Source organism: Gadus macrocephalus, chromosome 23, assembly GCF_031168955.1.
Source record: "Gadus macrocephalus chromosome 23, ASM3116895v1".
NCBI lineage: Eukaryota > Metazoa > Chordata > Actinopteri > Gadiformes > Gadidae > Gadus > Gadus macrocephalus.
The window spans coordinates 1,421,761-1,433,957 of record NC_082404.1 but is presented as its reverse complement, the minus strand read 5'-3'; the positions used below and the strand labels follow the sequence as shown (position 1 = coordinate 1,433,957).

At 42.4% G+C, this 12,197-nt stretch overlaps 1 protein-coding gene across 1 annotated transcript in view; it reads right to left on the bottom strand.

Moving 5' to 3' along the window:
* The window catches only part of vipr1b (vasoactive intestinal peptide receptor 1b), a 56,197-nt gene that overhangs the window by 38,863 nt on the left and 5,137 nt on the right, over positions 1–12,197 (bottom strand). Inside the window, exon 3 of the mRNA XM_060044472.1 lies at positions 11,269–11,398. Coding sequence (XP_059900455.1) covers positions 11,269–11,398 — 130 coding nt within the window. The remainder of the gene's footprint in view (positions 1–11,268; positions 11,399–12,197) is intronic.

Below are 12,197 nucleotides of genomic sequence, written 5' to 3'. Positions count from 1 at the left end.
CCGGAGAAGGCGATACTTTGGACCTAATCCGTGTAGCCGTGAGCGAAGTTATGACCGCGGGTATGGCAGCGTTCCGAGCCGAATTGAAAAAAGACCTCTCAGACTTTCATGCCAGTTTTCGGGAGGACATTAAAAAACAAATGGAGGAATTTTCCACAGAAATAGTCCGGAAAATGCAAGATACGGCTGGTCAGATTGAGGGCGCGGTGAAACTCATTGATGAGATGGAGGAAAAAATGGCCGATATGGAAAGATGGGACATTGGAGTGAAGGACGCCCTCAACCAACTGCTTCGCGATCAACTAGCTCTGCGGGATAAAGTGTCTGATTTGGAGGGTCACTCCAGGCGCAACAACGTTAGGATATATGGCGTCCCGGAGGACGCCGAGGGTACATCCACTGTAACCTTCGTTGAAAACCTGATTAAGACTGAACTCTGAGACAGTCTGCCCTTGGATAGGGGCCGTGTCCTGGGTATAGAGCGCGCTCATCGCGCTCTGGCACCAAAACCTCCTGCAAGTGCCCCTCCACGCTCGATAGTGGTTCGGTTCCTCCGGTTTTCAGTGAAGGAGAAGGCTCTCTATACAGCTTGGAAAAAGGAACTGCGTGTCTGTAGAACTATATGCAATGCTCATACGCATTGTCACAGGTGAGCCTCCGTACCGAGCGAGAAGGCATGTGCGCATGCGTGCTGGCACGGAGGTCGGAGGAAGATAGTTCGTGGCCACCCAAGAGATGTCTGTTAGTCGATGAACCCTGTGAATGTTAAATAAATATCCTGAAAGATACTAAGGACTATTATTGAACACATCTTAAAACAGTGTCCAAAACAAACAAGTGTTTTTTGACCTTGATGAAACCCCTGTCCGACACTTTCTTTTGACTTAACAAATACACTGTACTATACTGCTGATACCTACGGTGCGCACAGACAGAGAGCCACGAGACTTTCTTCCTTCTTTTTTTTCTCTCTTTTTGCTACAGAGGGGCCCCACTTTGTGGCCTGGTCCCCTCACTGTCGAGGCGACATGTCACCTTGCTTGTTAGAAGCTCAGTTTGATGTTCTGTTTTATTGTTCTAGTTCTCTTGTTCTACTTTATTTTAAACTCAGTACAATTGCTCATGAGTACACATAATGCAATACCAACACTATAACATACTGTCATTGAATGTAAATGGGCTGAATAATCCGATCAAAAGAAGTAAAATGATAACTAAATTAAAAAAGGAGAAGGTAAACATAGCATTTTGGCAAGAAACTCACCTTTCTGGCCCTTAAAAAAAACTTAAAAAAATGGGCTTTAGGAACTCTTTTTACTCATCATTTAAAAATGGAAAACGGAGGGGAGTTGCCGGACTAATTTCAAATTCGACTACATTCGAATTTATATCCCAAATAGGTGATAAAGATGGTAGATTCATTCTCATTAAAGGAAAAATAGATCAAATAGAAGTGACTCTCTTTTATGTATATGCCCCCCCTGGGAGTGATAAATAATTTTTTGGAAAGGTGTTTGATTTGATAGCCTCTGAAACATATGGGACTCTAATATTTGCCGGAGACTTTAACATGCTAATTCAACCCCTACTAGATACAACGAATAGAAAGATGAAAAATAACGCTACTGAGAAATATATAAATAAAGTACTAAAAGACCTTGGACTGAATGATGGATGGCGGTTTGTGCATGGATCAGTCCCAGGTTATACTTTTTATTCTGCGCGACACTCAGTTCACTCTAGAATCGACTATTGCTTTATGTATGGTGGGGATTTACATAGAGTAAGGGATTGTAGAATGGGCCCGAAAGACCTCTCGGACCACTCTGGAATTTATCTGACGTTACATTTAGACAGTAGACAGCGCAAAACACTGTGGAGACTCAACACCGGTACGTTGAATGACCCTGCTTTTAGGAATTCAATAGTGTCTGATTTAAACTCATATTTACAGGATATGATACCGGAGATGTGAATCCTAGTATTTTATGGGATGCAGGTAAAGCCGTTCTCAGGGGGAAAATCATAGCCAGGACATCAATGTTGAAAAAGATAAAAGCAAGAAAATTATCAAAACTGCAGGAAGAATTAATAGAGCGAACGCAAATTGTCAATAAAGAGGCCAGTATCATAAATAAAATCAGAAATTTAAAGCAAGAAATAGATCAAATATCAAGCGAGGAAGTTGAGAAAAATATTAGATTCATGAGGCAAAGATACTACGAGTCAGGCCTTAAGCGACAAAGCTGTTAGCTTGGAGGCTTAGAAAGCAACAAGCGGACAATACAATCCACAAGATTAGAGACCCTGTGACAAAAAAGATTACTACTAGTATCGATTGTATACAAATGGCATTTGAAAATGATTATACATCTTTATATTCTCAAAAATAACATAGTAATGAAACGACTATACTCAAATTTTTAAAATCCTTAGACCTTCCTGTATTTGGTAAAGAAATTAATGATAAACTTGTCTCCCCAATAAAAGTAGAAGAAATAGAAAAGGCTATTACAAGTCTTAATGCTAACAAGTCACCCGGTACCGATGGTTTCCCCCCAGAATGGTACAAATCCATCTGCTCCCTTTACTTGTAACCTATTTTAATTTTGTCTTAAAAGAAGGCTCTCTTCCCCCTTCTTGGAACGAGGCTATCAGTCATCCCTAAGGATGGAAAGGACAAGATGGAGTGTAGTAGTTTCAGACCTATTAGTGTTTTAAACACAGACTATTAACTTTACGCAACCATCCTAACCAAAATAATGGAAACCGCAATGCCACTATTAATAGATGAATGAGGCTTTATAAAAAATAGACAAACTCAGGACAATATAAGGAGAGCATTGCATATCATTCAGCAGGTTAGGCAGGAAAATAGTAGCTCTATGGTCCTCAGTTTGGATGCTGAAAAAGCTTTTGATTTGTTTGGGTGGGAATTCCTCTATTTAGTGATGAACAGATTTGGCTTTAGCAAAGATTATGCTGTATTCAAGCTTTTTTTTTACTCCCAACGGGAGTGTTTCCAACTCTATAATTTTGCAACGTGGCTGAAGCAATTCGGCAGGAGGACGGACTTAAAGGCATATCTGTGGGAGGTACAAAATAGGACTTCCATAAACACATTCAGGTTCTGTTCTTAATGTACACAAAACCCAGGTCTTGACATTTAATTATTGTCCTACGCAAGACTTTATCACAAGGTATAATTTTAATTGGAATTCAACTCACATAAATTACCTTGGAGTACGTCTACCTAAGGATCTCTCACAGCTATTTGTTATCAATTATAATTCAGTTAATCAAAATATATATGATGACCTCACTAGATGGGCCCGCCTTCCTCTCGACTTTGGCAGTAGAATTAGATCCGTTAAAATGTATACTCTTCCCAGATTATTATTTATTTTTTCATCACTTCCAGTAGAAATCCCCCAGAACCAATTTGGAGAATGGGGTAAGCATATTTCTCGATTTATTTGGCATAAAAAGAAACCAAGGGTAAAATTCTCTACCCTTCAGCTGCCGGAGGAAAGGGGGGGCATGGCCCTCCCTTCCTTAAGAAAATATTATTTGTTGAGGCCTTTGGTTTATTGGTGTAACCCATCCTACGTTGCCAACTGGAAAACCATGGTTATCTATAACAGATTCACCAATACAATCACTGCTTGGCTTTGTTGACAAGGAGAACGAAATTATACAAGTAGAGGGTTAATCTATCACTAAAAGTATGGAGGGAAGTCGTAAAATGTTTTAAACTCCAAAGAGACATTAAAATGCTTAGATGGCCAGCCTACGACCCTGACTACATACCAGCACTGCAGGATCATAGGTATAGACAGTGGGTTGATTATGGTATTACTGCTATTTGTAAGACCGCTGAAATGGGCAAGTTTAAAAGCTTTGACAACCTATGTCAAACATACGGGCTGGGCAGACAAGACTTTTACAGATACTTGCAGCTTCGTGACTATTTTTGTAACTGTCCGTCCACACCAGAAGCGAATTGAGCGACCAAATCGCCGGAAGTCATTCACTTTCTATGGACAAGAGCGACCAAAGCGACCAAAGCGACCAACGCTACCAGCGGCCAAAGTTGAGCGACCAGAGCGTCAAAAAGAAGTTGAAAACTTTTTAACTTTATGCAAATCACTATTATTCGCTTCAGCGACCAAACACTGACAGCCAATAGGAATGTAGACGCTCTTCGCTTGCGTGGATCCCAGGGAACATCGGCAGGCACTTTGGTTCCTACCTACCTTTATTCACTCACTGAACAAAATGTCGGCTGAAGTATTAATCGCGGCTGTAACTGGGCACCCGGTGTTGTACGAACCCACCCTTTTTCAGTTCAGAGATCGAAACGCCATAGTGGTTTGGATATCAAGCGATGATAAGCGGGAGTATTTATAGGCTACATCTAGAACGTTCGTATTTAAGCGGGAATCATTATAATTTGCTCTACATGCCACCAATCTAACCAACCAATCGCGTGTAGCATGCTTTAAACAAAACCAAAAAAGTTTTTGAAATCGTCACATAAACAAACTAATCGACAAGACGAGGCTCACACCTCAGGCTCCGTGAATAGTGGGGAATAGAGGGATAAAAGACAAGAGATATATCCCTTGTCATTTATCCCTCTATTCCCCACTATTCACGGAGCCTGAGGTGAATAATTTTTAATTAAATAGTCTAGATAGATAGATAGTCAAGTCTTTATTAATACCAAACGACACAAATCGTCGGGAATCCATTTAGGTGGTTCGTCCCACACAGGACAGTAGCCTACAAGACCACACAGAACAAGTCTGACTGGACATACACACAATACATCACATTAAAACTAGACACGCGTTGATAGATAGATAGACAGAAAGGCCTAGATAGATAGATATGTTCCATTATTTGCCTTGCGGAGCCAACCAGTCCTGTGCACGTATGCAAATTAGCCATGTGCGCTAATGTCTATTTGTTTTGAATGTGACGAATGAGTGCAGATCATGATTTGCAGATCCAGATCAGTGAAACATATTTTAACTACTACAGCACGCAGGGTTTTTTGTTCTCGGTTGTATTTAGCCTACATTTTAGGATTTTTTGTATATTGGGGGGAATCACTGTCCTACTTGTTGTCGAAGCACTTTATCGAACAAGCAAAACCGTCTCGGCAATATGGCCAAGTTAAGGTGTATGGGAGAGTTCACTATTTGATTTGGCTGTCTGTAGGGCCTACTAAACGCATACGGCTCCTTTAAATGCGTCTGCATAATTGAATTGTACGTCATGAGCGACTTGAGCGACCAAAGCGAACAGAAAACTTTGTGAGCGACCAAAGCGTCTTTGACGCTATGGTCGCTCCTGGTGTGGACGTACAGAAGATAAGAGGTGCTAATTTAAGAGAAATACCAACTATTGTTCAAATATTTATTGATGCATATAATTCTGGAAACATCAAAGGTCTGATAAGCAAGTTGTATTGTGGAATCATATCTTTGAACAAGGACTCAACAGACTATGTGAAGGAACGATGGGAAAAAGAACTGAACATTGTAATAACTGAAGACATATGGCTGAATGCCTGGACAACACAGTTTTCCTCCATCAACTCCCGGACCTGGAGGGACTTCTGTTGGAAAAACTTGATTCGTTTTTTTATCACCCCAAAACAGAAGTCAAAACAAACTGGTACCCAGCTAGGCTGCTGGAGGGACTGTGGGGACATTCTGGTCGATCATGCCTATGTCTTTTGTTCTTGCCCACTTATTCAGTCTTTCTGGAAGGAAGTGGCATTGATTATTACAAAAACATTGGGCCTCAATATCAGTGTAACGTTCTTATCTCTCTATCTTGGTTATTTATTTTTAAGTAAAGATGATGCATACCTCTTATAGATTTTGCTGGCAGCAAGTAAAAAGGGCGTCACAAAATGCTGGCTTCAGAAAAATGCTCCTACTGTTGGTCTCTTTGTTAGCATTGTTAAGCAGTTACATCCTTTGGAAAGAATGACTTCAAAAGGAGTTGGGTGAAAAGCGATGGGGAAAATGGTCCGTTTATTTAGCTAGTCAGACAGATTTGGTATAGACATTGCACCGTGAGCGGGTTCTTTTTCTAAGCCTTGGAGACAGGGGCGGACTGGCCATCGGGAATACCGGGGACATCCCCGGTGGGCCGATGGCCCAAAATACTATTATGTACCGGCCCACGCCCATCATCATCAGCTCTACAATGGTTATCACAGCGGCACAAGCGTAATTTTCTCCAAGAGCTATACCTATCTAATCAAAATCGCACTGACTGAGTTTTATACTGCTACTCGCAATCGGTCTTCACACACATGGTGACTATTTTTCGATTTTTTTTTAAGTGTCTTCTAATATGTGTTTTACAGACTTCGGAAGTCCAAAGTAAGAAAAGATCTCCACCTTATTAATAAACACCTCTAAATTGGTTCTTATACACGCAACGCGGCACCCAGTTCTACGCATGCGCTCAACCCATGAGGAGAAAGGGATTGTTAGCGGCGAATGTCTCCAGCTTGAGACCCGCTGAGGGACCACCGCCGGAGGCGGAGGTGCCTAAGCGCTGCCCGGCAACGATCCCTTTCTCCTCCTTGTCGTGGTTCAGTCTACTTCACATTGATGAGGACGTTGAAGAACCAGGAACGTCGGAGAACCCAACGCGGTCGTTTGAGATTCATAATATCGGCTCACACATCTTTTGGCCGTTATAATATTATATGATATAGGCTATGTAGGCTATATGATAATATTTTGATATAGAGCTCCAGGACTCCCGTGTGTTCTAGAATATTTACAGAACACGGCTAAAGGCTGTGTGAGCCTCGCCATTGCGATACATCCACTGTAAACAGAGCGAATGGTACCGTGGCTGCAAGCTGCTCAGGGCCACACCCCCACCCTCCTCCTTGACCCGCCTCGCTCCTCCTCATTTGCATTATAGCTACAGCCACCAAAACAGCGCATTTGGGGGAAGCTCAATGTGCGACTGGCTCGGAGTGGCTGTAACTCTGCACCACGGCTGAATTTCGGGAACGTCGTTATGTAACTTACTGTTTTGTTATGCACATTCAGCACCCCTACACACACAAACAATCACACACCCAGCATGCAACACTACTGATACCACTGATGTTCACACCCCATCGTATGTTCTGTTCTGTTCATTTCTAATATATTGTTCATGCTAATTCTACCCTCTGATTCCAGTTTCTTTATTGTGTGGTCTTTCTCTCTCTTTCTTTGTAGTTATACTTGTATAACCATCTGATACTAGCCAAGAGTTAAGCATATTCATCTAGCAAACTATACCTACCTTGGAGTGTTACAATAGCCAATAATCATTTTATTCCATGTGTCCATCCAGGCAAATTGGTGGATCCAAATGTTATTAAAAAACAAACATACATATATGATGTAATTTCTTTGTAATCATCCAAAATAATGTTAAGTGTATGGGTATTTTTCCCAGAAGGCCACTGACTGTTCGATACGCGCGATCCATTGAGTGGGCAACGCGGCGTGTACTTAGTGGGCCGCGCGCCGTGTATTGAGTGGGCCGGTCTGACAGAAACTCCCGGGCCACTTTTTCCCCCCAGTCCGCCCCTGCTTGGAGATAGGCGAGATTGCCATGATTAAGTGATTGTCCCATGACCTCTTGTGCCATGTAAACGCATCTAGTGTAACATAGACCCACTAGGACCACTGGAACCCCACTAGGACCAGTGTAACATAGACCCACTAGGACCACCATCAGGGAGTCCGACGTGAGACCAGGGCTGAATCTAAAACGTTATTAATCCTAAAGGACAATAAGAACACTTGGATCTATAAATTAAGTGTAGAATTAGATTAAATATGCTTGATATCTTTGATATAAGAAGATATAATAACAGTTGCATAATAGTTTTCCAAAACAATGTTTTTCTCCAACCAGCCCACTGAGCACTGTTGTGATAACACTGAGAAACGACTTCTTTAATGTTCATTGTTCGGTTCACTCTGAATAAGAGTGATTCAACAACACCAGCCATCAGCCCTGGCACGTAGGCACAAAAAGGCGAACATCGGCCAGTGCCTCTATGATTGACAGCTGGCCCACCCTATCATAAGTTATTAACTTGCATTAACTTGAATTTCAAGGAACGCAAAAACAGCCCATATACTACTCAACATAATGACAAAATTGTGTCACATACATTTTGTTTCAGCAAAGTATCATTATGTTACAAATATTTACAGAAATGCTATTTTTGTTCATTTTTTTTATATTCTACGCTTAATTTTGATTGGGTTAAGCTATGTAGGCGGCCGCAGTGTGCGTCCGTAAGCTGTGACGACATTGGCTGGAACTTGTAGTCTAACTTCAGTTAGTCTACAAATATGTCAAAATAAATGTTGGTGTCATTTTTAAAAAGACCAAGATTAGATTTGACCACCACAGGCATGGAGAGCTCTCTCAATGCCTCAGAGTGTGAGTAGTTCTCAAAATCCTTCTGCCCGTCAGTCCAGGGGTCCGCCTGCCGACCTGTCTACCCAGTCCAGTCCTTGCCCCAGCGCTTCAGCTCTCTCCGAGTCAAACCCAGCCACACCCGAAACGCACGCACGGAATTGTAAATCCTTGAAATGTTTGTTGAACCCAATAGCCTTCTTGGTCAGAAGTTGTTCTGTTATGTTTTGGTACTTTGAGTAGTACCTTCTTCAGAATCAATGTTTTGGGTTCAGGCTGTATTGACCAGGTTGTTTTTTGTTACATGTTTACAAAGCGCTCACAATAGCCTACAACCTTTTGTTAATATTTTGTCCGGGCTACTTTATGTGGTTCTCTTCTCCATGGTGTTCACTAGCTATTTGAGTTAGTTAGTAGTCTCCATTTTCAATGTCAAAATCACATTCATGCCTGCATGTTGTGCCTTAAAATCCTTCCGGGGCCGAATAATGTATAATCAATGTAGGATATTACGGTTTTCCATTTATCGTCTGAACTTTGATGAAATCAAGTGTTGTTTAATTTTGGGACAATTGCTGTAGGCCTACTGCCTATATCGGAATCAAAATAATGGCCAACCCTGTTGAAAAGTCCTGGCTACGCTCTCTGCGTCAACCTGCTGGGATGATGAGGAACCACGCTGGACAAAACCAGCTCCGACTGGTTGAACCCTCAGAAGTCGGCTTTGTCCAACTTGACTTCAGAAACAAAACCATGGCCTTCACCGTTAATGGGATTTCAGTTTTTCTGAAAGTGGTCAACACATAGTTTGTGTAACTATGTAATATGTGTTTGTTTTGTTATGTTTCAATCTGAATAAGGCCAGATGTACCATATTTTGAAGTGTGAGAGGAAACTTTATTGTGTTTACGACCTGTGACAGTCAGGATTAACAAGAGCGGAGCCACACAGTTTTTTTACCTCTGCCTCTCTCGCTCTCATTTGATCATAACCTCATATTATGGAAAAGGATTTTCGTATTTTGATTTTGAGAAGTAAACCTTTCAAACTTCACGTCGTTGTCCCTTGGATTATTATGGATATTGGACGAGGTATATGTCGAGGGGAAATACGGAACGTCAAGCTAGAGTGTCACTAATCCGACCAAATAGATCCTACATGTGGAGTTGTACTGCTATAGGGGATCCGTGTCTCCTCTTTGTGTTTTGTGTCAGCAGGCAACACGCTGAGCCCCCATCAGTGTTGGGAGTAACGCGTTACAAAAGTAATGTTATTACTGTAATGTATTACTTTTTGCTGTAACGCGGTAATGTAAGGCATTACCAAAAAAAAAAGGTAATATTTTACTCGGTACAAATCTCAGTAACGCGCGTTACAATGCAATTTTAACCCGAAATTTACTGGTGTGTTGTTTTTATACAAATTCGCCAACACCGCGAGATTCGCAGAGGAGAAAAAAAGGCGCAAATGTTTACTTCGTCTTACTGCTAGAGGAGAAGAGGACAGCGGCAGCAGAGTCGGACTCTACATTTGCGAGATGGGTATGCTACTGTAGCCGAGCGTTCTGGGTTCGCCTATCTGTAGTATTATAGAAAACAATGAACGGGACCGGAGACGAGATAGTGTGTCACTGTTCAGCAGCCAACTCCGCTTGAGTTAAATCTCAGACACACCCACAGCACACAACACATGAGCGTAACCCTACATGGCACCGTCAGTCAACGGACGTGGGAAGGCGTGGCTGACGGATGGGGGAGTAGTCTTTGCAGAGGCATCCGTCAGCCAATCAAATCGCTTCGCCGGGTTCTTCCCGCTTCTTCCTGCTTGTTGCGATGCAAGATGACCCGCTTTCCCGCTTTCCAGTATCGTCAGAGCCCGAGTCGCGTCACAGTGCTTAAATTTGCATACGCGATCTGATTGGATGACGGATCCGTCGCTGCCGAAAAAGTTGAAATTTTTTCAACTTTTTGACAGAGCCGAAGGCTCCAACGGAACGGACGGATCCACAATGCATTGCGCGTCCGTCCCCATTCAAAGTCAATGGGGATCAGTCAACGGACGGAGGTAGTGGGCACGAGGCGTAACACTTCCCCGAACTTCCCCCTTACGGCAACTCCCGAGGGACACACCTCCTTTTCCAAACTAAACACAGAACAGTCTGTCACACTAAAATTGAATCCAAAGCTGCACTACTGGCTTCCGTCTCACTGCCCAAGTTTAAGCTGCACTGAGTGGTTGACGGGGGGGGGGGGGGGGGGACCTATGGCCATAGCCATTATGTAGGTCTAGCTATGTCATTCATTATGCTATGAATTCTCTGTGAATGAAAGAAAATAAAGGGATAGAAATGTAAAAAGGGTTGTGTATCTTGTCATGACTTTTACAATCTCTATTGATTTCAATACCTAAAGATACAGTATTCCTATTATAAAATGTATTGCACCATGAGCCATAAATGCAACCATTATATTGTACATTTGTTAGCCTTAAGCCTAGCTCAGTCATTATGCCAACCACATCACCTCCTGCTGCGTAATGAGCTGCATTGAACACAAGAAGATCTATTGAGAACACCAAATCCATATTTCCTGTTATTTTGGTGAAAGTAATGCAAAAGTAATGTAAAAGTAGTGTAATGCCTTACAATTCAAAGACAGTAATATTGTAATGTAACTAATTACTTTGAAATGACAGTAACAAGTAATAAATAATGCATTACGCTTTTGAAGTAACTTGCCCAACACTGGCCCCCATATCCTAACCTCACCGTTGAGCTGAAGGTGTGTAGGTCTGTGGACTTACCGACCCTGAGGAGCAGTTCTCCTCCCCCACCTCGTACAGCACCACGTCTTTCACGAACACGGACACCGCTTTCAGGATGAAGGACACGAACAGGTGGAGGTGGATGTAGTTCCTGGTGCAGTGCAGCTTCCTGCAGGTGGAGGACATCAGCAGGCAGAGTCCTTTAGATGGCTTGGGATTGGGACACACACACATACCATACACACGCACATTGACCATACACACACACCATACACAATACACACATACCACGCACACCCAACATACGCACGCACACCGACCTTACACACACACGGACCATACACACGCACCATACACACCCACCATACACACCCACACACCATACCCATGCACACACACCATACACACTCCTCATTCGTCACACAAGCACCATGCACACCAACCATACACAAACATACACACACCATTCACACACTCACACTAACAATACACACAGACAATTCACACGCACACTAACCATAAACACACACACTCACCATACAAAAGCATCTTATCTTATGCACACATGCACAGCACACTTACAAACAAACGCGCACACTCAAACAAACATGGATTCTCCCACTCACACACACACTGGATTAGAATTGATAAAATCACAGCATAAAACACTCATTATGGATTATAATAAGTGCAGATTCCTGCAGGTGCAGGACATCAGCAGGCAGAGTCCTTTAGATGGCTTGGGATTGGGACACACACACACACACACACACACACACACACACACACACACACACACACACAAAAACCTTTGATAAGAGGGTCCCCATGCTTATTACCAAACGTTCTTGAAGTTAATGGATAGAAGCTGTAATCAGTGCGAGGATAACATTTTAATTAACCTTGTATGGGCGGATCTGAAGAACATCATGGTTTTATATAAATATGTGTTCATGATGAGAGGATAA